The sequence below is a fragment of the Harpia harpyja genome, chromosome 2 (genome assembly GCF_026419915.1).
Source record: "Harpia harpyja isolate bHarHar1 chromosome 2, bHarHar1 primary haplotype, whole genome shotgun sequence".
Taxonomy (NCBI): domain Eukaryota; kingdom Metazoa; phylum Chordata; class Aves; order Accipitriformes; family Accipitridae; genus Harpia; species Harpia harpyja.
The window spans coordinates 71639882-71663892 of NC_068941.1; the positions used below are offsets into that span (position 1 = coordinate 71639882).

The window sequence follows — 24011 nt, forward strand, 5'->3', positions numbered from 1 at the left end:
TGTTCTGAATTTCTTGAACATTTTAATATTTAATAGTACCTTGTTAAAGAGCTGTTTGGAGATTTAACCCTGTGACCCCTCAATTAGTCACTGAGATGTAGACAAGACAAGTTGAGCAAAACTCTTTCAAGATTCATGTATCCATTTACACCAAAGGGCACATATACCAATAAGACATAAACTTATGACAGACTGAGAAAACGCAGAGCATACCACTTGAATAGTTAAAAAGACTGAAGCTGTCAAAAGAGCTGTCTGTGCCTACTAGACCATCTGAGGCCGTGATATCTGTGTATGCTTCACTGTATCGAGCATCCTTATTTGACTGTGTGGTACATCAGACCTTTGTGATTTATGGCTAACCGCAGTGCAGTCTTTTCCACTGTTCCTGTTCTAAGGAAATGCATAAACTTTGCTGGTGCTGATAAGAAATTTTTCAGCTTTTATTGTCTCTGCTTTAATGGTACTCTAAGACTTCCTGTATGTCTTTGCCAATGACGTAGAAATGCACATTTAAATATAAGCTCCTGACATATTCTGCTCAACCTATTATGGAGACAATTTCACAGATTTATGGATTTACAAGCATATCAAATAGAAAAAAGTAGAGGAGACGGTTAGGAAAAAAAGCCATTGTTTAAACAAAGTTATCATGCTAAGAAATACAGAAGACAGGTGATGACACATCCCAGTTGATATCTTCTTCAATCTGGAAGATGATCACTAAATGTAAATGGGGATTCTGCTGTCAAAAGAGTATTAATTATGAAACAAAATTCTATAACCAAATACTACATATAAATAATCTCAAAAGTCTTCTGATTTATTTCTGTGGAATAGCTTTACAGCAATAGAACACTGGTGGACCACAAAAGCATTGAGGTGGTACATGGACATACAATATTATTCCCTATCATATTTCCAATAAGAGGTTTAAGTATTGAGGTGTACTGGAGCATACACAAAGTTTCAAATGTTGACTGCAGCAGATTGTTCTAAGAGGTCTGGGAACCATATATTCCACTTCCAACAAGGTATAGATTTAACAAGAATTTAATGTTCCTTAGTAGATAGTTCTTCCAAAATTGGTCTCCTGTGCTTAGATTAATCTAACTCCCACTTAAGCTTTTTTTTTGGACCATTAAACCATGGGGATTGTTTTTCCGTGGTATTAAGCTCAACAGGAACTGCTTATGTGAGGCATTTCAGAGGAAAAATCCACTAACAGAAAATTATGGCTTATTTTATAGAAAATTACTTAATTTACTTATTAATTATAAGTCTGGCAACAGTGCCTAGATTGTTACTTATTTAAAATAAAAGCAATCCTTAACACTTACTGTGAAGCAAAAAAATAGAAACAACACATCTTTCCGGACTTCTGTGCTTCTGACGAACGCGTTATTCTGGATTTCTGAGTGTTTGTGAAAAACTGCTTAATTCCAAACTGACCAAGACCTTTTGCCTATTTAGGATTTTGTTATGGGTCTCTCAATTTTACTCCGAGGGACAGTACAGGAGAAACTGAACTGGGCTTTCAATTTGTATGATATAAATAAGGATGGATATATAACTAAAGAGGTAAGGTTTACTTTTTACACTAATCACTGAAACTAAGAGTCGTATAAGTGAGTCCTGCTTTCAAAGAAGAATGGCTTCATTGTCAAATTAGACATGTTAACAAATAAAGTTATATTATGAAACTAGATATGCTAAAAATAATTTTCTCATTTTAAAGGCATATATAAAAGTTAGAAAGATAAAATCTTCACAGAAATTGTAAAAGGTCAGAATTCTTCAGGTACAGAAATGTTTGGCTTCAACTTATGCCTATGTATTTGCACATACAGCCACTAAAATAAAAAGTAGTTTCGTAGGCTATCTGGACAAAAAAGAGTTAAGTACGTGGGCCAAAATTGTTACTTATTTTATGAATCTACTTCTAAAAATTTTTACTTGAAACAGAATTTATATAAAAAGATTCCTACATCTTTTATTCTGCAAGGATTCAAACACATACTTAAATTACAGTTTTTTTCAAAACCGGGTCTTTATGTAAAAAAATATATATATATATATTACACTTATAATTTTATGCCTTTAGAAAAAACATTTCATGATTATTATAAAAGACTGATCTACAGAATAATTTCTCAGCATACTGGCAGATGACTTGTTTTTATAATTATTCTTATAGTTTTCACAAGCCACTCTATTAACAAAATTAAAAGCTTTTGATATAAAAGGACTCTGCCTATGTGTGGTTGTTTGCGTGGGTGTTTCTATTTGCTCTAAGGAAAACTTAGTTGTAAGAAGCTGATGTGCTTTGACTATTCACTTGCTGTTACACAACTTCTTTATCCATGAACTTGCACATATTCTAAATCATTTAAAATAAAACCATACATCTGCATCTATTTAAAATTTTATCTGTGAAAGCTGAACTAACATGCTAGAATTTCTAGGACCATAGTGGTTCTTTCTTGAAGCTGTTCAGTCATAAAATAACAGGCACGATCTCAGAATTTTATTCTAAAATGTAAATCCTAAAAATAATTTCTGTGTTCTGAGTTCAAGCAGTGTCTACAACACACCTTACATTACACAGACATATTTTTTCCTCCTCAGGAAATGCTTGATATCATGAAAGCAATATATGATATGATGGGAAAATGCACCTATCCTGTTCTCAAGGAGGATGCGCCTAGACAACATGTGGAAACATTTTTCCAGGTGGGTCTGGTAACATAGGAGCCAAAAAGACTGCTCTGTTAGCAGGTATGGAAAGATTTTCATTGCTGTAACAGTTTTGCATATCCTACCAATTTTGTAATCCTTTTCCTTCTCTGTGGTTCCATCCCAAGTTTCTCAGATCTACTCATTACACCGTGCTTTTTCAACAATAAGCTCCTTAAGTGTATTCTACTATATCACTTCCTACACCTTTACAGCATTTTGGCCTGGTTGTTCCTAGGCTGACATATAATTGAAATGAATAATAAAAAGGACTTGTTTTACACAGGATTTCAGGAGGATAAACATACATTCTTATTCTTTCTGAACAGAAAATGGACAAAAACAAAGATGGAGTAGTTACCATAGATGAATTCATCGAGAGCTGCCAGAAAGTAAGTACCCAGTGATAGGTATGGAACCTGTATCTGTTGGCTAATGCTATCATAGTGCTACACAGGCTTCTGGAGTGACAGTGATGGTAATCCGAATACCAGAGACAGTATTTTCCCAAGGTAGAGTATGCATGTACACCATTACACAAAAACACTAAACAGTATAATTAATTTTGTGTCCTGAATCTGTAGAAGAGATGTTATATACAAGCTGTCATCGCTTATTAGACAACTGTGACCGCATCCCTTCTCTCTTCAACAGTGTTTTGTTTGTACTTGATAGCAAAAAGTTTCCTCACATTCAGCTACATACTTATTTCTATTTTCTGCCCATGCTAAGGAACATATTCCTGTTACGATTGGCATATAGTCACAGCAATAATAATAATAATATTGCTTGAAAATTTATCACCTATCAGAGTGTTTCTTGAACAACGAATCATGACCTGCTGGAGGCCTTAAAAAGGGAGAGTGCAAGGAGCTTGCAAAGTGTTGGATGGCAGGAGTTAACAGCAGGCAAGTTTTCTCAAGGCAAGGGAGTGAGAACTGATTGTGATAATCAGTTGCAAGTGTTTACACTACCCAGGTGGCTGTTAATTTCCTTCAACTGCTGAAAGCAGCTTGTTGCCTCTAGAGCCAGGAATGAGAATAAACTTCTGCAGCAGGAATTACAGCACATTTTCACTCCTCTGCCATTCAGCAACTGGCTTGCTTTTGGACCAGGAGACGATATGAGGAAAGATAAGTTGCATTTTCAGAAATTTAAGGAACTACTGTTAATTTGTCACTTGAGAGATGCAAGAAAAAGAAACAGGACAGAGTACAAAATAATGATGACAAGACTTTGGTGTGCTAAGAGGTTGTTATGTACTGTAAAGTGTCACATTAGACCTAGTGCTAAGATAGGCTTGATTACATTATGCATACTGATGTGGCAAATAAACCCAATGCTATTTGTTACAGTGAGAAACATAAGGAGTCATAGTGGTGTTCTACTGATACCTTGTCCAGGCCGGCTCTGATTCAGATGAAGCTGACACAGACCTGCAATATAGCCTGTGTGTATTGTTTATCTCCTATACCAAGAAGAGAGCAGTAGACAAGAGACAGGAGAGAACAAGACTAGCAAGATAAATGCAGTTAGTGAGTGATAGATTTTTAACCATTTGGAACAGGGAAAGCTGAACAGGAAATAGCAAAGATACTCTAGAATTGGTCTATTTTTATATGCATCTGTAGTTTTTCCTTGGGGTTGCTTTCATGAGTACAGTTACCTGGTGATTCGCTCTTTGATTTTAATCTGCTGATTTTGGGGGATGAAAGACAGACAACAGCTCTTCTAACTGCCTGTTCTGTATATCCTTCGCAATGGGTACTGGGTAGTGTCTTATCTGTCGGCCGCGCTCTATGGCTTTGACCATGGTTCTAGCTTATCAGTCTTGTTCAGTGCAAATTAAAGGCATTTGCTCTGCTAAAGCTGAGTGATCATCAGAAACAGACATGAGATTAATTTCCCAGCTGAGGTCTGCAGAGTTCTGGAAGTTAAATGACAGATTAATCTGGATATGACAGCAATTATAGTCATGGGCTGAGTGATTCATTTATGAAGAAAATTAGTGCCTTCAGTAAGGAATTGCCTGCTCTCCTTTTCCAATGTGATTCACAGTTTCTCACATCTGTTGTTAGAAGATTTCTTATTTACCTCTTCTGAATATTCAGAATACATGTGAGAGAGATGCTCTCTAAACTGCTATATGACAGAGACACTGTTCTCATCGTGCCACTTACTGTTTTTTGATACAGAAGGTATCTTGCTGCCTAAATTTTTGTCTCTCTACCTACTAAGACCTGTTCTATTCCTCTGAGCTGCAAAGTGTGTAATGCATGTTTATATCAAAAGTTGGTTTCCCAAATGAGATTTGGGTTAAGGATTCAATCCAAGTCCTTCAAGAAACTTGATTCAGGGGTTAACATGGCTTCAGCCTGTTCAGGATTACATTTTTCACAAAGGACAGTAGTGGCTGCTTCCTTTAGGAAGCTCTAGGAAAATGTTTTTTTTAATATCATAATAGGTACAAGACTGATCTGAAAAGGTAACGTTCAGGTTCCTCTTTCCTCAGCATGGAGCAAGTCACATCACTCCAGGAGCGAGGTGTCTTATCTTTCATGAGCATTTAACAATGCCAAAAGCAAAATTAAATGATCTTGTGATCCCTCCTGTAGTAAATCTGCCTGTGTTTTAGACCTGCCATGCAATATTTTTATGTTTTCCATATGTTCTGGTGTTATGGAAAAATGGTGGTTATCGTCATTGCCTTCCATTCAGTATCTCTTTTCCAAGCTGTAAAGTACTCATTTATTCAATTTTTCCTCCTAGGGATACCAGTCCAGACCTTTAATCACACTTGGCCCTCTCTCTAGACCACTGCTAGTTCTACTATTACCTTTTGCTTACCAAAACCAGGATGTTCAGGACAGGAGCACAGCACACCTGCTGCTCCCTAGGCTTTGACAGCTATGGTGGCTTCCTCCTTTGGCATGAAGGCTGATGTTAGAGCACATCTGCTCAAAACCTTCCCTGCCAGTTTACCTAACACATGACTGTACCTCAGACTTTGGAATGGGAATGCCCATTGATGAATATGGCAGCCAGAGCTGCATCTCGTGCATGTGAAAATATGCTAAAGGCATACAGAGGATGTGCTTGCCAGTTCTAGCTCAAGCAGTGGGACTAGAGTCAGAACAGTGCCAGGAGACAAGCACTACAAGAAACCCTCAACCAAACTCTAAAGCTCAGATCCCATCCAGTCTGAATCTTAAAATGGACTGGCAGCCTGTTCTGCCAGGGAAAGGCTGCAGGAGCCTTTTATTTGAATAGGATCTCGGGCAAGAGTTGCCAGCCTCTGAGAACTGCCATTCCTCTGTTTTGAGTTGGAAGCCAAATCAGTGGGTCTTAGAAACACCTTTCACTGGTGTTTTGTAAGTAAGGAAAGCGTGGCGTGCTTACTTTAAGAGTAAGAAGGAACACAGCAGAGCATACTTGAATACAGAGACTCCACTTCAGGTTCCTGGGATGGGTTCCTGAGATTTTTTTGTAGCATCAAGAACCTCTGCTGTGTTTTTTAAACACTCATTATATACACATGGGCCTTTTTTAAAATCACCTCTCTGTGACGATTACTGGTTTGGCGCACCTATCAATGCAGTAGCACTGTACAGCCTGAGGTATACAGCAAGTTCAAGACTCTTAATTCATGGTCCCAATGCAAAGAATGGCCTGTCCATTCACAAAGTGTTAAGCAGTTATGCAGGGAACTACAGAGCATCCAGGCTTTGAGTGTGATCTGCTCTGGTCACTGGGTATAAGGACCTATCTTTGCCCACGTTTAAGTGAGGACAGCAAAGGTGTTTCCCCTCATCCTCCCCCTGTCTGGGAGAGGGAATGTGTATGACCTGATTTCCCTGCCCTCCCTACCCCACATACTCATGTGCTCGAATGCCAGTCTGTCATCCAGACTCCAGGATTCTCCCTGCTCCCACAGGACTATCCTGCCCTAGGTATGCCGGACTGAGTCCCAGAAAGCGGCTGCTGTCTGTCCTGCTTTGTAGAAGTTACCAAATAGCAGAGCTAGGTCTTGGGAAACAGTAGTGTGGCTAACTCAAGGGCTAGGTGCTAACCAGTTCCTCACCTGCCTCCTTGCACTGCTTGGTGCTGGTGGAAAATGGTCTGACTTGGGCATTGCTTCCTATCTACAGCAGCACCATGAAGAGGTGCTCCCACCAACAGAGCCAAAGGACTAAGGCATGCATGGTGCATAGGTGAATGTCAGGGTGAAGGCCCTAAAGGTTCTTCTGATAATGATAAAAAGGCTTCTGGGATGGATAGATATTTTCTGGAGGAGTAACCCAGACCATACACAGTGCTGATGGTCTGGGCTAGCCTGAAAACAACAAAGGAGCCATCTCAAACTTCAGTAAGAAAAAGGTCAAAGTGGGCTTGAAGTTAGGTCAGATCTGGCAAAGGTTGTTCATCCATGTTTTGTGCTTCGTATAGACTGTGCTTCATATGCACTAACACCTCCTACTGTCTTGAGTAAGGAATCATTAACCAAATCTATCTATCTCGAAAAATTGTTTAGAAAAATGTACTGAAAAAAAGAGGCAAATGAGAAAGACACACTTGCCAAAGAATTCTAAGGCAAGCAGCTGCTTTTTTCTTTCTTTCTTTGAAGATGGAAGAAAAAAAAAAAAGCCACTAAAAGTCACCACGTTCCAAATATTATGACAAGCCTATATTTTCTGTGAAGGCTCTTCCCATTTGACTGACTAAAGGAGGGGCATTGGAAGTCTTCTGTGTAGAAACAGCAAACTTCAGAAATATGGAGCTGATTTTAAAAAACTACTAGTTTCATTAGTGATGATATATTTATTATAAAATTCATAGGAAGTGTCAAAACACTTTCTAAATTAAGAGCACGTTGTTTGCTTTGCACATTTGCTGAGCTTAGTTGCCAATATATATACAAAAACATTTGTAAATAATTAAATGACAAATGATTCCAGTTAAACCAAACTTTAACCTTACATTAATCTGTGATCTTCAATAGTATATTGATGTTTCAAAACAATGCAATGGTAAAAAGCTAGTTTATTTTAATTTCCAGTAATTTAATATAGTAAATTTCCTAAACAAACTTTTAAACATTAATCTACATATTTTTTTAAATTAAATATCACTGCTTTCATAAGTTAGTTTATCAGCATAAAATAGTGTGCAGATCACTTTTTACAGCAACATCACTTGAGATGACATATGGAATCAGAGATGAAAAACCCCACTGTGTGTGTTTCCTAACATAAAGTTACTCAGACTTGTCATTTTCTACAAAGCAAATCACCCAGTAGTCTGAACAGTGAATAATATAACTGGAAATTGATACTGATCATGTGTTATTGGAACATTAATGTACAGAAGGCCTACATACCTATCAGTAGTGGAGAATACTATGAGAGAACCTTTCTAAGAAGTGGTGTTTTTATGCACGGATGCCCTGGAATTGCAAAAAAGCTCCTGTGTATGATACGCAGGACTAGCAATTTCACGTACAGATTCACATTTCAGATACAACAACTATTCCTTGAGTATTTATTGTCTCTATGTATTTTGTTATACTGGATATAAACTTATAACCTCCAAAATATTGCAGATTTAATTTTCTTAACATGCTACTGTATTCTTGACAGAATAGTTTTGATTTAATTAATATATACAAAAACCTATTTCAGCGTAGATCCATTAACAGCCTTTTTCTGCTAACAATTTCTCCAAACAAGCTGAAAAACAATGTTGTCATTAACTAAAATACAGTTAGTTCTACCCAGTTTCACTATAGATATTGGCCAGCTACATTTGTAATGGTGTATGATTTTTGGTTTTTTTGTTGTGTTTTTTACAGGATGAGAATATAATGCGATCCATGCAGCTCTTTGAAAATGTGATTTAATGAAGACATTAGGTCTACAACTAATGGACAAATATGAGCTATTCTGCAACTTTATCTAAAAGATGGATTTCCCACTTCTTTATCATAAATAAAATTACTCAGCTTTACACTGAGACATGTATTATGCAAATAATTTTTTATTATAAACTTTTCCCAACAAAAAAACCTTTCTAAATTACATAATTTAGCACTTCAAGAGTGGCTACTTAGTTAACAAGATTGTTCTGAAAAGTCAGGTTTTTACTCCAAACCCAAAGTAAGACCTGACATTACACAGCTTTATTATCATTCCAACCCCTAGATAAAATAGATGATACTATCACAAGGAGATTAAATATTCTTAGTTTTGCTACTCATTTGTACTGGATTAAGCTCCAGGTGTTCAAGTGTATTTCTTAAATCTTAGCTTCTAATTTATACGGAGGCATTACCATGTATTTTCTTTTCACATTTGTACAGTGTAGTCCTCATTTTTTGAGTAACACTTTGAGTTAAAGTGCTATAATCAATGTGCAAAGCACATCTTGCTGCAATTGCCTTCCACCTTTGACTTGCTTTTCTCTTCAAAAAAATCCCCAAACCTAACAAAATAGATAACTTGAGAGGAAGAACTGTTGTAGAACAAAAATGAATTGCTTATTACTTATTTACTCCCTAACAAATATGAGTAAGCTTCTATCAATCACACTTATCTAGTAAATCTGCATTTAATGTACGACATGAATATCAGGAGTCCTACATACTGTATTTCTAATTCTTCTTGGATGTGTCTGCAAAGTTCTGTACTTAAAATCAAGGATCTTCTGACTTTCAATTTTTCATGAAGATACCTTAACTGGATCCTAACACTGTTTTCATGAGTGTCTTTCTGCCTTTAATAAAGAAAAAGGCATGAACTTGTTTTGAAACTTCCATCCCACTTCAGTTGATCACAATTAATATCACTATGTAGTAACATCTACTAATAGTGACTGCTAGACAGGTTAACATCTTTCAGCTTTTTGTAATATCTTTAATTATGAGACAGAATCAGGAAAAAATTAGAAACTTCAGCTATATAATATCATCTATATATGAGATATGCATTAGGTTTTTTTAGGATCATTTCTTCATTAAGATTGGAGCTACATTAATTCTGAACCTAGAAAGATTTTTCTAAAAAAGTATGTACCTACAATATAATACTGCCCCCGCCATCCATGTAATTTTTAAGGTATATTGTCCACGGAGTTTATGCCAATACTTCAAACTAGGTGAAATGCTTTCAGAGATAGGCCAATCTTCATTGTGACATTGCTGCAGAAATTGAGAAAGGGGATTAATGAAGTAGAAAGTATGTTGCAAGCATTCTTTTGCAAAAATAAATCAGGTATCTATTCTGGTGTAGAGATGGGATGTTAGAAGCATGTTGAAGGCTGCTCTGCTATCACCAGTGTAGGATAAGAGTAGTACAATACATGTACACCTGAAATCTGCTGTAGCGTGTTTGTGTAAACTAAATGTGCACATTTTGTAAAAAAAAAAATAAAAAATAAAGTAAACATGAAGAAAAACAAGGAGCATGATCGATTTTTTTTTTTGTTAAACAAATACTTGTATATCTTCAAGTTAAACATTTTTGCCAACAAATTGTGTTTTTTTAAAAAGCTTAAATACGTAGATCTTGACTTAGCACAGTTCTGATCTCAGCAGAGATCTTAGCACAGTCCTGAAGTAAATTTAATTTAGCTAAGCAGTGGTAATTTTCAAACAATTCTAAAATTGCTTTCACATGACAGACTTTTTTAATACCCTATGCAACAGCATCTTCTGATGACAAAAAAACCCACCCCTTCCAACTACTTTAAATTCCAGAATTTAATTTTCCTCTGGGGAAAACGTTCTATGGCAAATTTTGTTACTTCAGTCAGCTCTTCCTCAGAGTAACTCAAATACCCATAACAACATGAACCCTGAACAGTATTTATTACAAGACCTGTTAGGGATTATTTTGCAATGACGTTCAAATATGTTCATGGAGAAATACTGTACCCTACAAGCTGGCTTCTGCAATCTTTTTATTGTCATTAACTCATATTTTTTTCATAGCTTCCGTGTTGAGATGTTTATTAACTTGCCTGGAGCTGAATTCACAAGCTAGTCCCAAGCATAGCTGTGGCATTACAGAGCTCAATGCAAAGGGAGCATGGTGTAAATACTCCAAAGCTGCCTCTTCCACCTAGCTCACATTCAGTAGGACCAAAGCTAACTGGAACTAATTAGTTGAGCCAAACCTTGGCTGTGGCTCTGTGGAGCAACCTGATGCCTCTGCACTGTATTCTCCAGAGCCTCTCCAGCTTCTCAAAACAATGTGCTGAGAATGGACTGAGCAAGTTCAGTTTTGCACCACATGCCACCTGTTTAGTGCATTCAGCTTCATACCTTTAAAAGCTGACTGTCAGGAAGTCTAGATGAGTTCTCATAGTTCTACGTCTAACCCACTAAGTCCTGATGAACCCAAACTGCACCCATCTGTGCCTGTGGCACAAAATAAGTTGTGTTTCAAAAGTGGGTATACATACGTAATTTGACACCAAGTTAGTTACTATTTAACTAATTACAGCCAAATTATTTTGCATCACACAAATGTACAAAACACATTAAGCACTGCAGATATATTAAAAAAATTGTAATTTACAACAAAATAAGAATCAATATTTACTCTGCTTTTGAAATAATAGCCAGTTAGTCAATGTCATTGTAAGCACAGTGCATATGGAAATAGCAGCCAATACAGAAAGAATTATTTTAAATAGTCTTCCATAATTACATATTCACAAACTGATAGGACTTTTCCCACTCTCCATCATACTGAAGAATTGTGCTTATTTTAAGAGAATATATCATACCCCACATAAGTGTCAGTGATCTTCACAGACAGTTTCTTTCCAAACTTCACCTTACAGTACAAATCACTAGTTTTCTTGTTCAAGAGGAGATAGAACAATAGGTTGGAATTTTAGATTTGATGATAGCCACAGTTGCCTGTTGATGAAAATAAAATAAATTTAAACACAATAAGGAGCACTAGCACTACATATAAGAGTATTCATATAGTCTCTACAGATTGTATAATTCACAACTTTTACGTAGTTATCTTTGTTGTTATCAAAAAGTAGAAAACTAAAAAGTTAGTATTTGCTGAGAAATTTACTGTCAAAAGGGCTGAAAATAATCAACTGAAAAAATGGAGCATTGTGATAACTAATGCTGGAGAGTAAACATCCAAGAGAAGAGATATGTAAACTATAACTAAAACCTAAAACTGGGTATAAATGTAGACATGAAATAATAAGGATTTTTAAATAGAGGAGTGATATTCTGGAATGGACTTCCAATAAAAGCAAGAATCATATACATTATAACTCATTTAGAATAGAAACTTGAGAAATTCATTAGTTGGATTATATAATATTGCTTGTAATCACAATTTAGGAGTTTGTTTCCAGTTTTCTGCTTTATCTTATTACAGTATTTTTAAAAGACACACAGAAAGACCTACTCACAAAACTGGTAAGACTACAAGAAATCAGGGGACAGACAGAAGAATTAGAGGTTAATGATTCACTGGATTAGTTACATTATCTAGACTGAAATTTTCAGAACATCAAGAGATGAGAAGTAATTTTCCTTTTCTTGTCTCGCTACATATAAATAAAAAACTCTCATGCTTCTTTATTTGTCATGATGTTTTTCAAGTCTGTACTACAAACACTGCTACTGCCCTTAAATGAATATGAGCAACACACAAAAAACAATGAAGTGGTGTCTACTGATTACTTGGGTGCCTACTGATTAAGGCACACAAGTTCAGAACTGGTAGACCTATATTTATGGTCCCTACTCTTTAGGTTATTCCTATTCTTTACCAATGACCATTTAATATAATACATGCAAGTGTTCATAGGGTCAAGAAAGCAAACATTTTCTCTTCTAGATGAATATCCAAGCCAATACTCTCTCACTTTTTCTTCTCTCCTCCTTTCTGCACAATATACAACACAACAGAAAATAGCAACAGAATGTTCAGCAGAAGAATACTCTGCCATCTATTACTTAAAGCAGTTTTTGATTTATAGCAATTGCAGATCTAACTTCTGTGTTAACCAGGGTGGGCTGGAATGTGAATATCTGATTTCCTCAGTAAGCAACTTAAACAATAAGCCATTAGTGGGAATGGGCAGGCATCATCAGTAACAGCAAAAAGTATCTTTTAGCAAGGGTAAATCCTGTTGAGAAAAGTATTTAGGCTCAGAAAAAGGAACACAAAGCCTGCATCCCAGGCATATTGAAGCAAGACAAATATTCAGCCTGAGTCAGGTGTCAATACTCCAGAAGGGGCCAGAAGATATTTACTAGTTGACACGTGGTAAATTCCTGGATCACTCTTCATAGGCATCTAGCCTACCCTATGGTTTGCACAAGAAGCTCACAAGCTTTACTCAGCATAAGCATCTACTTTTCCTGCAACGTCTAACTTGAAGTAAGGACTTACATTAGGCATCCTGGATCCTACCCCACGTAAGTAACCCATCTGTCACACCAGATCAAACCCCGGAAAAAAAATTTAGACTTTCTACAGAAATGGAGAATTTCCAAGAACGGCAAGTATCTCATTTAACCACTAAGCCTGCATAAGCTTCCCACCAAGGACAATAAAATGTTCCAAGCAAATATCAAGGGCAGGGATCCACAAGGATGCACACTTGCTCCCCAGGAAGAGTTCTCCTGAACAGGGCTTGGTGTGCTGCGCTGTAAGGGTCCATCCATGCAGCTTCTTATGTAGGTATGGATCCCTTGCAATATTTTACTTGAGACATACTCCTGTATTTCCTGCTCAGAGATTGAAACAATAGAGAATACAAATGAAAAGTGGGAGATATAAAAAAAATGGGAGACAACAAAACCTAACTGGCAGAATATGGATTACCCAGACTAGATTTAATGTCATTTCTATTACCACTCAATACATCAAACAGACTAAACCAACTATTTTACTACGGACTGGAACACAACTCTGCTGATAGCCACAGTGCAAAATCCTATGTTTTATGCAATATGAATAGTTATGACATGTAAACATAAACAGTTTTCACAATGGGGTTCTTAATCGGAAAGCCAGAGATGGAATTTGTTTTGGCAAAGCTGCATTCAAATGTGCAGATTACAGAATAATCATCTGATCAACTCACCTTTCCACCATATTGTTCCAACTTTTGTAAAGCAACGGTAATTTTTTCTCTAAATTTCTTGTCCATTAATCTCCTTGAAAGCTATTGGAAAAGTAAAATAAAAAGGGTTGTTGCACAATATAGTACAATATATGCAAAAAGGCCAATATAATTCTATTTTATTAGTTTATTTGATCTTATCTTTGGAAAATTAAAGCCAAAAAGAAACATCACTTTATAGCTTGTGACTGATGTCAAAGTATGGAACTCAATCAAGGCAAAATGAATAAAATGTTAACTGCTGAGAAACATAAATTCAAAGAAAGCTCAACTGTTAGCCAAAAAAATACTTATTTTAATTTTTTTTGTCTTTTAGCAAACAAATTTTAAAGAGGTATCAACCTTAAAAAACAGTCATTCTTAAAGTGTTGTCCATATGAAAGGTTAACACATTTTTCACGTGCACTGAAAGAGATTTATTATAGTGGAAATAATACTTTTAAAAAAACCTACTGCAATTTCTCTCTTCTGCATTGTATGTCTAAAAGGTCCTTTTATTTTGCCTTAAACCTGTACTTTGGAAGCCAGCTAAACAAAACCATGAAAAGCTGGTCTAACAGAGGAAGGATGTCTACAGAAGGACCCAGTATAAAAACACTTTCCATAATCCCACTCTAAGTTTATTTAATGAAAACTTCCTTGTGCAGAATTCCCATTTGAAAGAAGTGGAAACATTTGCTTATGTTAATTTATTGAAACTTTCACAGAATTTTTAAAATATTCACACTTAAAATGCAAACCTCATTTTGCAATAAACATAAACTTCCCTTCAAAACATAGCATCTATTTCACCTCAGGCTTGAAGCTGGATCTTTTTTAAATAGTAGAGACAACACTTCCATTATTCTCCAATTTACATTAACAACAATTTTTGGACCTTGCTAGAACTTTGGAAGTCACCATATTATTAAAGAATGATGGACTTACACAGAGGAATATATGAAGTAATGCTTTTCATGGAACTGCTGAGTCCTCCACTGTATCTGTACAGATATTATAGTAAACATCTCAACAGAAGTACCATAAAAATACAGATGATTTTTCACTACAGCATTCAAAACTTACATTTGTGAGTAGATGCTTGAGATGATCATTAAGAGATGGGCCAACAACAGCACTCAGCTGAACTAAAGCATCCAATCCCCTTCCAAATACTTCATCATCTGAATGGGCCTTCAGAGGGGGAAAAAAGAAAATCCTGTCAGTAATACTCAGATAAATGCACAAGCTCTCCAAAACAGCAATCTCTACACTATGATTGTATAAAGTATTTTTAAAAATTAAAGCCACTGTGCAACTGTTAATTGTTATAATGTTACAAGTTTAGAAATACAAGTACAATATGGCTGAATATTAGTATCCAGAGGTAACATTTAAAAACAGAAGTATATTTTTAAAGTAGAAAACAAAAATATTCACAAAATGTCAGTGAAACTCTTGCATTTCTTCTGAGACAAGGAAACTAATAATTTATTATTGATGAAATAAAAAATTCGGCAGGCAAAACAAATGGTTTACTACACCAACAATTTCAGTGCTTCACAGCATATTAGAAAGAACCCTTCAAATGCGGACATGTTGAAACTGGGAGACAACATTTTAGTTACAAATGTAATGAATTCAGGGTAATTTCTATGTAATTCATAACAATAATTGTCATTGTTGGAGAAACACAGGAGCCAATGACTTTTTGACTCAATTAATTTAGTCCCCTGCCAACTACAACTTTGTCATCTGCCAGCAATTATCAGACTCTTATCTGCTTCTAGGGTGCTTTGTCATCTTTATTACCCCCATGGGAAGGTTCTTCTATACCTGAGTTCTCTAATGGTTTAGTTATTTCACTCTTGCTTTAGCAGACAAATTGATTCAGAACAATTAATTTTGTTCTTGTACTAATACTGACCTTTATTTAAACAGTTATTTTTGCACTCTGACGTTTGGGCCCTGAACTGTTTGGTTTTTTTTTAACTAGAAGTCATCCACTGCTTGTGTAGTGGGTTTAACAAGACTTTATACCAAAATAGTGCAACAATAAAAATTATCAGATGAATAACAGTAATTGGAAGAACAGACAACAATAATTTTTTCTAATTTTGTCTTCCAAACTAAACCAAAGATACTGATAACGCACAATTCTGATCTTCTATTACACCTCTGATCTGAGATCACAAAGAATTTTCAAACTGTCAGCCATCTGTATAAAACCAGAACTGGAACACAGCTAGATTAAAGGACAGCAAGTAGCTGAACCAGAACAGGGCTCTGAACGATATGAAAAAGATCCAAAAGAGATTACCTTCGAGGCCAATACTTTTACCTCACTTTATTCTCTGAGGGAGTAAAAAAGTTAAAAACATTTTAAAAATTAAGAATATGACCTCAAACATTTTAACTGTATTCTTCCCTTTCCCTCATTGGCATATTCTGTTTCATCTTTGTAGCATGTTTTGAATTTTTAAATGTAACAGATGAGTATTTATTCCCGCATCTCCATTTTACTTCACCTCAATTATTTTTTTTTGCATGTTATTATGTGGATACATAAAACCACCACCAATACATATATTTATCTCTGCTTATATTCAGATCTTTAATAGAATATTTCCACAGAATTTGCCCATAGCTACTGACATACAGCTATACAAGGAGTTGCCCATCCGAATTTACAGTTAAAGACATATTTAGCTAATAAAACCAAGGCAGGGTTAACATGAGAAAAAGAAACTCTTCCCATCCCCCAAGCCCCAAACCAAAAGCCCATGCAATAGATTTATCACAATATTTTCCACATATTCCTCACCAGCACAAGAAAAAAGAAAAAAAAAAATCAAACACATTAAAATCTCTGCATGAAGAGTAAGACATACCAATGCAGCCTTTAACACTGGAACCAGACGAGGCAACAAGGGAATTGCTTTTTCAGTAGCACCTTCAACCATAAGTAATTCTTTAAAACCCTCCTTTGAAACAAATGTATAGGGATGTTTTGTCTCTCTTAGACCCTGTTGCAAATGTAAAACATGTTTGCTTAATAGTGACCCTTGTTTTAAACAGAAACACATTTAAAAAGTTCCACATAGCAGCAAGATAATGTTTAGATTTTGTTACATTAGTTCAAAACATAAAATACACTAACTCCACCATGTGGAGCCATTGAGTACAACTCTGCTCACAGAATATTCTTATTTATATTTCTTTTGGAACATTGAATATTAAAACTCACATTATGAATACTGCCAATTCAATCAATATTTGTATTTCATTACCTTTAATCTAACTACCCAAGATAATTTTTCAACAAGACCATGAACAAGAATAGGCTATATCTGTAAATGGCTTTCGTACCCTGAAGGAAAAACAAATAAAAATAGAAGGTGAACTATGGAAGGAAATACACCCACCACCACACATGCCCCTCTGCAACACCAAAAACTTGTAGATGGTACAAATATGCACTTCTAGTGAAGACCTGACTGGCAGGACTCGAAGATTTAAAGCCCTATGGCTGAAGTCTTTCTTCTTTCCCTAATAGGAGCTCTAGGTTACTTTAGGAAACGACAGCCACCTCTAAACTATGCACTTTATTCCATCTACCACACTGGATTCAACATTTATTTAGACTCCTGAAACATATTTGGTGATAAATGTCACAGATGATGCTGAGAAAACAGAAGCCTGAACATAATGTATAGTATTTCTCTTTCACTTATTTACAGGATCTTATTTCCACTGTATTAGTTCAGTCTATTGAGGAGAGCACTCTTACTTCAATAGGTAGGCTTTATACACAAAAAGAATCAAAACAATTTTGTTTACAAAAGAACCTGCAAAGCCACAAATGGATTAAGTATTTCATTTGACAGTTGGGAATCTGAGATGCAGTCTCGTATTTGGCCAGTATGTCAAAGATTAAATAGCTCTACCTAGCTCTCCCAGAATGCTCTAACTAAAGAACTACAAATGGCAATGTTCTTGACCATCTTCATTCTTACAAGATCCTCACAAAGGTTTTTTTCATATTTCCCTAGTAGGCGAATCTAAGTTAGCCAGCTTAGCTTGTTACAAAATACCATTTGCAATTAGAAAATCCTGTATTCTTAACTTTGCAAGAAAATTGAGTTTACCTCTGCCAATGTTACAAGAAGAGGATCAAAGGGAACAGTTGCAGGAAGGCATTCCCATTGCAGTCTGTGCTTTACTGAGCCATGCACTAACCTATATAAAGAATAAAGTTTTAATAAATTAATATATAATAATACATAATTTATTGCTAACACTATTAACTTTAAATATATCACCAATTGATTTGCAATATTACTATGATATTATATACACAATCTCAATACATACCGCTCTCCTTAGTGAAATGTCTAATGGTATTTAACAGTGCAATTATTATAATTCCCAAATATGGCAGTTTTCAAAATTCTGCTCCCAATCACACAGAAATCAGAAAATAAAAGTTATAAAAATTGTAGATGCCTCTCATACCAACACAGAAGATGCTCCCTTTGCAAAGTTACTTATTTTGATAAATATCAAGAAACATTTTCCTCAAATAACAATTGGTAAGGGAAATCAGTTGAAACTGAAAGAAAATCATATTGGAATTCATCAGTTACTCCTAAGATATAAATAAAGGTCATGTATTAATGATTATTTTATACATGTATATACATGTATAATGATTACTTAAATTTGTGCTAAGTAATTCTGCATTCCCTTGACAAAACACTAAAGTGCTTATTATCTAGGCAAATATATAATAGACAAAAGTAACTTAAAATACCACAAATTATTACTTACAAGAAGTTTTGATAATATCTGATATTGCTGAAAACTACAGAATCGGAATATTCAAGAAAATGTTGCCATACTACTTACATCAGACAAAAAAAGACTGCAAGATGTCTACTTACTAAAATGGCACTGATTTTATTATCTTTGTCCCTTATTAGTGGGGAGGAGTAAACACCATTACCTGAAGAAATCAACTTCTTTCATGAAAGAGATTTAGCAAACCAAATCTGCAAATATCTAGCTATTCTTTAAAAATGCGGCTTCAGTATTAACACAGCATAAAAAAAGAACCAAAATAAGACAATTTCAGACATGTAGAATTGCTTTCTGCTTTAAAAAGAGTTAAGTATCAGAAATCTTTTCAGAAATGAATGGAATCAAACAGCCTAACTAAAAGATCAAACATGAATAAATGTATTTCAATCTGTGTAATTCTACCTAACCATAATATATATTTAGTAAAAAAATAAACAAAACCAACACACCTGCATGGAATGCCACCTTTAGCGTATATAGCAGCAAATGCAGAAGGTGGTCGAGAATAAGCACCAAACTGTGAGGACAGAAAAAACCCAAAACATTATTTGTTCCTAACAGTAATGTTTGATAACTATTATGAATATGTTAAAACTGCAGGATACAAAAAAAGGAACTCAGTCATATGATTCTAAAACTAATCAAAAAAAGAACTGCAGCTATGGGGTGAAAAACATGTATTTGGTACATTTATCAGAAAACTACTTTTCGGAATTGTCTGACTAGGAAGTTGTGAAAATTAATAAATAATGTAGAATCAATGCTCTCCTGATGGAATACCCTAATTTTTCTATTTCCTCGTGCAAATCTTAACACTGAAGTCTTATGGGTTCTCTCCTCAACAGATTAAGGACCTCTCACTTTCTTGATGCTCTTATTGTTGTTTTACTAGTAACATGCAGAAGGCAGATTTACTCCAATTCCATCTTGATCAGAGTACAGACAAAAGTACAAGGTGGCAAGATGTGGGAGAAACACCAGATGTTGGGCAAATGGTATGAGGGCACTGGAAATCAGCGGGGAGGTTCATACTGAGTGAGAATCTAGGAAGGACTCACTGGAGAAGGAAACTAGGAGCTTCACGGGAGGAAAGCCTGCACAAAGTTGTTTTTTATCATATACACGCTTCTTACACATACGAACTATGATATTATTTATTAGCATGACCATTCAATAATACTTCCCAGATTAAACACCTTATCACAAAGCATATAGCAGGGAATACCAGGAAATCTTAATTTTTATCTTTTGAGTGTTTGACCCTACATTAATATTGTTAAAATTATGTGCATGATTTGATGACTTCTTGGCTTAATGAAGTCATTGTACTACTTGCAAAAAGGTTTCAAGAAAAAAATGCCCACATGAAAATATTCAGCCTTTGTACCTCACCAAAGTACTCCCGCATTTAGTTCGTTTTCCAAAAAAGCTGTGACATTACTAATTGTTTGGCTGATAAGGCCCAGTGGTAAGCTATAATTCACCCACCCAAAGCTAGTTCTCCAGGCACAGGACTTCCATGAAATAAACAACTCCTTTCATCAGTCTTCTCCCGAGAGCCCGAATTCTTCCCAAAGTATTACATATTCACAGTACTTGGGAGTTACAAGTAATGCTCACTAGCAATTAATTTGCTAGATTTTATGAGGTCTTAATGATCTTCAAGATGCTACCTGATTCTTGGTTTCATTGCATAACTGAGATCAGTTCCTCTAAAGCAGTGTTGAAAATATTCTGATAAAGAAATTAAAATCCAATTATATATAAGAGTTTGGTTTGATTAAGAAGTAGAAAATTGTGAAGCATAAGTATGGGAATGTTAAGTTTGAAATGTAGTTATAGGAACTTAGGAACTTTAGGAAATGTACTATGTGTGACTATAAGAATACAAGTATTGTCTAAAATCAGTTAACCACAGAAACTTTGACAAAGATTTGTTGGTTTGTAGTGTTTTGTTCTAGGAAACTAAGGAAACCGTCATGGACACCAGTTTGCTGCTTGGAAACCCCCTTACCCCTCCCATCTCGATCTGAGTATCGAGGATTCTAATCAGTAAAGTTAAGAGAGATTAACCAATGATTGTTTTAATATAAGAATATTAATAAAATGGTGTGACTGAAGGACCATTATAAAGGTTAAATTTAAGAATAGACATAGTATGCATTTTTATGTAAACTAATATAGATGATGGTGAGAATCGTACTGCGCAGAATCACCTGAGAGGTCAAGAAGTGGACAAGTGAGGAAGACTATGGAAGACCACCAGAGGGCTTCTGGAGACCACCAGAGACCTTTACTGCGCTTGCGTAAAGGACATTTACATATGTTAATAGTTTCCCGGAAAACTAATGATTATGTATAATGTTTCTCGGAAATCTAGTGAATATATATAACAGGTGTGTATTTAACTGTATTGTTGGATAAGACAGGTGCACACGATAGGTGGAGCGATCCCCCGTGTGCCCAGCGCTGCAATAAAGGAGTACCTGCTTCTTAACTTCTCATTGCTGTTAAGGAGTTTTATTCCGGATTTCGGCAACAGCAGCAGGTGCCAAAATTTATAACTGTACAACCCCTCCCCCCCAACTCTTTTTAACTCTTCACTCTAGATCTCTTTTTAGGGCAAAAGTACATAGAAAATAAAAAAAGTTACCATCCAAGCCACAATTGTACCAAACCCCCTTTTTTAGAAAAGCAATAAACATGTTACGCCTCAGGCATTTGAGCTTAGAAATTAGGGAATGTATGATTAATAACAAAAGTTTAAATTTACAAAACAGGACCAGAAGAAGCACGCCCTGCATGTATTTCATAAAGTGAGGAAATTTCTTCCAACAAGAGACCTGTTTTAAAGAAACAAACAGAAAACCCACCACCTATACATACCGGATCAATAGTTTTAGGATTCAGCTTGTCACTAGGCTTTGGCTGTGGTTTAATTGCAGGTTCTGGAGAACACGACAAAGGAGTAGATGTCTTGCTTTTCTGTACTGCAGTCTTTGGTTTTATTTGGATGCCTGATGACATTTTTAGAACATTGCTTCCTAGAACAGAAAAAGATTAAAAACATAAAATAATATTCATTCCTATATGACAGAATATCAAGGGTTAGAATCCCCAGGTCCAAAGACTGACAGGAACAGTCAATCAAGAAAATCTGAGTAAGTGTACCAGAAAAGAAATGCTTATTCTTATATATCCTACACAGTGCAAGGGATAATTTTGACAGTCTTGTCACTCCACCTTTCAAATGCACACATTTCCTAATCCTGCACTGCTCCCCTTTACTTCTGTACTTTAAGACCCTAAGCAAAAGTGAAATTAGCTACAGTCTGCCTCTAGGGTAGCCTACAAAAATCTGAGCAGCATTACAGTGCTCAGATTTCACTATGGGCTGCTCTGCTGAGCACTGTAACTTGGGAACTATTCTGTTTGTAAAATGCAAATCATTAAAACCAGAAGTAATTGGAAGCCCTAAAAGACAAACAATAACATAGAAAGTAAATTTACTGATTTTGTAAGTGCCAGCTTATTATCACAAAACTCTAATCACATTAGTTATAAAACACATTTTTAACTACCAGAAAAATAAGAATCAAAATGGCTTTATACTATAAAAACACCAGATAAGTTCTTGACATTAGCATTATATAGCACAAAATAGTGCTATCAGTGTCGACCTTTGAAATGTACAATTGCTCATAATGCGAACAGTCATCTTGCTAACATAAATGTAACAAAATAAATATTTTTCTCGGAAAAGTATTCAGAAGTTAATGCAGATGTATTCAAATTATTTTCTTTTCCAAGAAGTAATCAAGATAGATACATGCCAAGGACTTTACTAAGGTTTTAACTAACAACAAAATCTAGATGCATTTGAAAAGTCACGGGCTGTACCATCAGAGAAAGTAAACAATAAAAGGTGTGACAACAGGCAGGAACCATGTTAGCCCTTTGGGACAAAAGTAAAGATAGGCCTAAAGGACAGTGATAACAGTTTTGTAAAAATGCAACTGAGATAACATGCCTACGTGTTGGCAGAGGAGGAGATGGCAGGGAGTGGAAAAAGGACTCTTCATAAGGAGGTCTCAGGCTTCAGAGCGAGATGAAAGTTCTTGTGTAGTCAAGAGCTGGGAGAGTCACACGCATTTGTAGAGAGATCAGACAGCACAAGTATAGTTGTGAATCAAACAAGTGACATACAAGGTTTGGTACAGAAGTGAACCATCCTACTGGCAGATGACAGACTTCAAGCAAAGGACAGAAATCCTTAAATAGAAATAGAAAAAGCCCCTTTAAAAGACATCTTTCAAAGGAGGAAAAGTGCGGCCCAGAGTCTGGGTTCTACAAGCCACTTAAGAAAGGTGGAATGAAAGTAAGTAGGATTTTTAAGGTGAGGCTGCTCCCTTACCCTGGTGAGTGTCAACTCCCCTGGAGTGCAGCTAGGGCAGAGAAAGAACGAGATAAGGGGCATCGAGCACCGTAACCGCCAAGAGGCTCGAACAGCAAAGCTCTGGCAAGTTACCACAGAGCCGCCGAACACCGTGGGACGTCAAAAGACCCAGCGAGGCGACGAGGAGGGAGACGCGCGCCCCTCCTCGGGCCCCTCTCCCCTCCCCACAGCTCCCACTCTCTCGCGGGGAAGCCCAGCTCAAGGCGGCCAGAGGGGAGCGCCGGCCCGGCGGGCAGCGGTATCCCCGCTTTCTTACGGGCCCCTCGGGAAGGGCGGCCGCTCAGTGTCCCGAGGGCTCCCCGTGGGGCTGCAGGAGGGGGCCCGGCGGCGACACACAGGGCCCGGCCTGGCCCGGCCCGGCCCGACCCGACCCAGCGCTACCGGCCGGCCGCGCCGGCACCCCCTCACCTGGCGGGCGGGCAGCTGCGCGCCCGGCGACGCTTCCTGCCGGTTGCCGGGGAAACTACGGGCCGCCGAGAGCCCAGCCTTCTTCGGCAGGCCGAGCCCGAGGCGGGGGGAGCATGCGCGGAGGGAGGCGGGGGTGGGGGGGGCGCGGGGCCCCTCAGCGGCGCCCCGCCGCGGTGCCCGCGCGGGTAAGATGGCTGCCCGGGCCGCTTGGGGCAGTGGGGCTTCTGCTCAGCATCGTCCTGCCGTGCTGGAAGCTGAGGTGGTGGGTCTGCCGGGCCAGCTTGGCCGCTGGGAAGTGCCGGGGAGCTGAGGCACCGTCTTCAACTAATCAGAGTTCAGTGCTTGCTGAAGAAAGAGCGAAAATGAGATTAAAAGGCTGATTTTTTTCTCAACCTGCCGTGTGTGT

At 36.9% G+C, this 24011-nt stretch overlaps 2 protein-coding genes across 21 annotated transcripts in view; one reads left to right on the forward strand and one right to left on the reverse strand.

Annotated features, from left to right (window-relative positions):
* The window catches only part of KCNIP4 (potassium voltage-gated channel interacting protein 4), a 474029-nt gene extending 465284 nt beyond the window's left edge, over window positions 1-8745 (forward strand). For all 16 annotated transcript variants that reach the window (XM_052780348.1, XM_052780352.1, XM_052780358.1 and 13 more), the window contains 4 exons: window positions 1474-1581; window positions 2629-2733; window positions 3066-3128; window positions 8585-8745. In XM_052780348.1, coding sequence (XP_052636308.1) covers window positions 1474-1581; window positions 2629-2733; window positions 3066-3128; window positions 8585-8632 — 324 coding nt within the window. In that variant the 3' untranslated portion in view covers window positions 8633-8745. The remainder of the gene's footprint in view (window positions 1-1473; window positions 1582-2628; window positions 2734-3065; window positions 3129-8584) is intronic.
* Window positions 8746-11310: 2565 nt separating this feature from the next.
* Window positions 11311-23703, reverse strand: PACRGL (parkin coregulated like). Of its 5 annotated transcripts, XM_052780366.1 has the most exons (9): window positions 23606-23644; window positions 22776-23013; window positions 21628-21785; window positions 19191-19258; window positions 18030-18120; window positions 16773-16907; window positions 14968-15075; window positions 13864-13944; window positions 11311-11656 (listed from the first exon to the last, which is right to left on the reverse strand). In XM_052780366.1, exons 3-9 carry the CDS (start codon window positions 21766-21768, stop codon window positions 11600-11602), a joined length of 681 nt encoding a protein of 226 aa, XP_052636326.1. In that variant the 5' UTR covers window positions 21769-21785; window positions 22776-23013; window positions 23606-23644; the 3' UTR covers window positions 11311-11599. The 5 variants fall into 5 exon arrangements, with proteins under 5 accessions (XP_052636326.1, XP_052636327.1, XP_052636324.1 ...); XM_052780367.1 differs by lacking the exon at window positions 22776-23013 and having other exon boundaries at window positions 23606-23703; XM_052780364.1 differs by lacking the exons at window positions 22776-23013; window positions 23606-23644 and adding an exon at window positions 23156-23531.
* Window positions 23704-24011: the final 308 nt, after the last annotated feature.

Coding starts and splice junctions, on each gene's coding strand:
- PACRGL (XM_052780368.1), bottom strand. CDS start 22,823: ATGAAGAGTCCTTTTTCCACTCCCTGCCATCTCCTCCTCTGCCAACAC. Junction 21,786..22,771: donor CCTCCTCTGCCAACACGTAG/GCATGTTATCTC, acceptor TTTCTGTTCTAG/GAAGCAATGTTCTAAAAATG. Junction 13,945..14,967: donor TCAAGCATCTACTCACAAAT/GTAAGTTTTGAA, acceptor CTTTTCCAATAG/CTTTCAAGGAGATTAATGGA.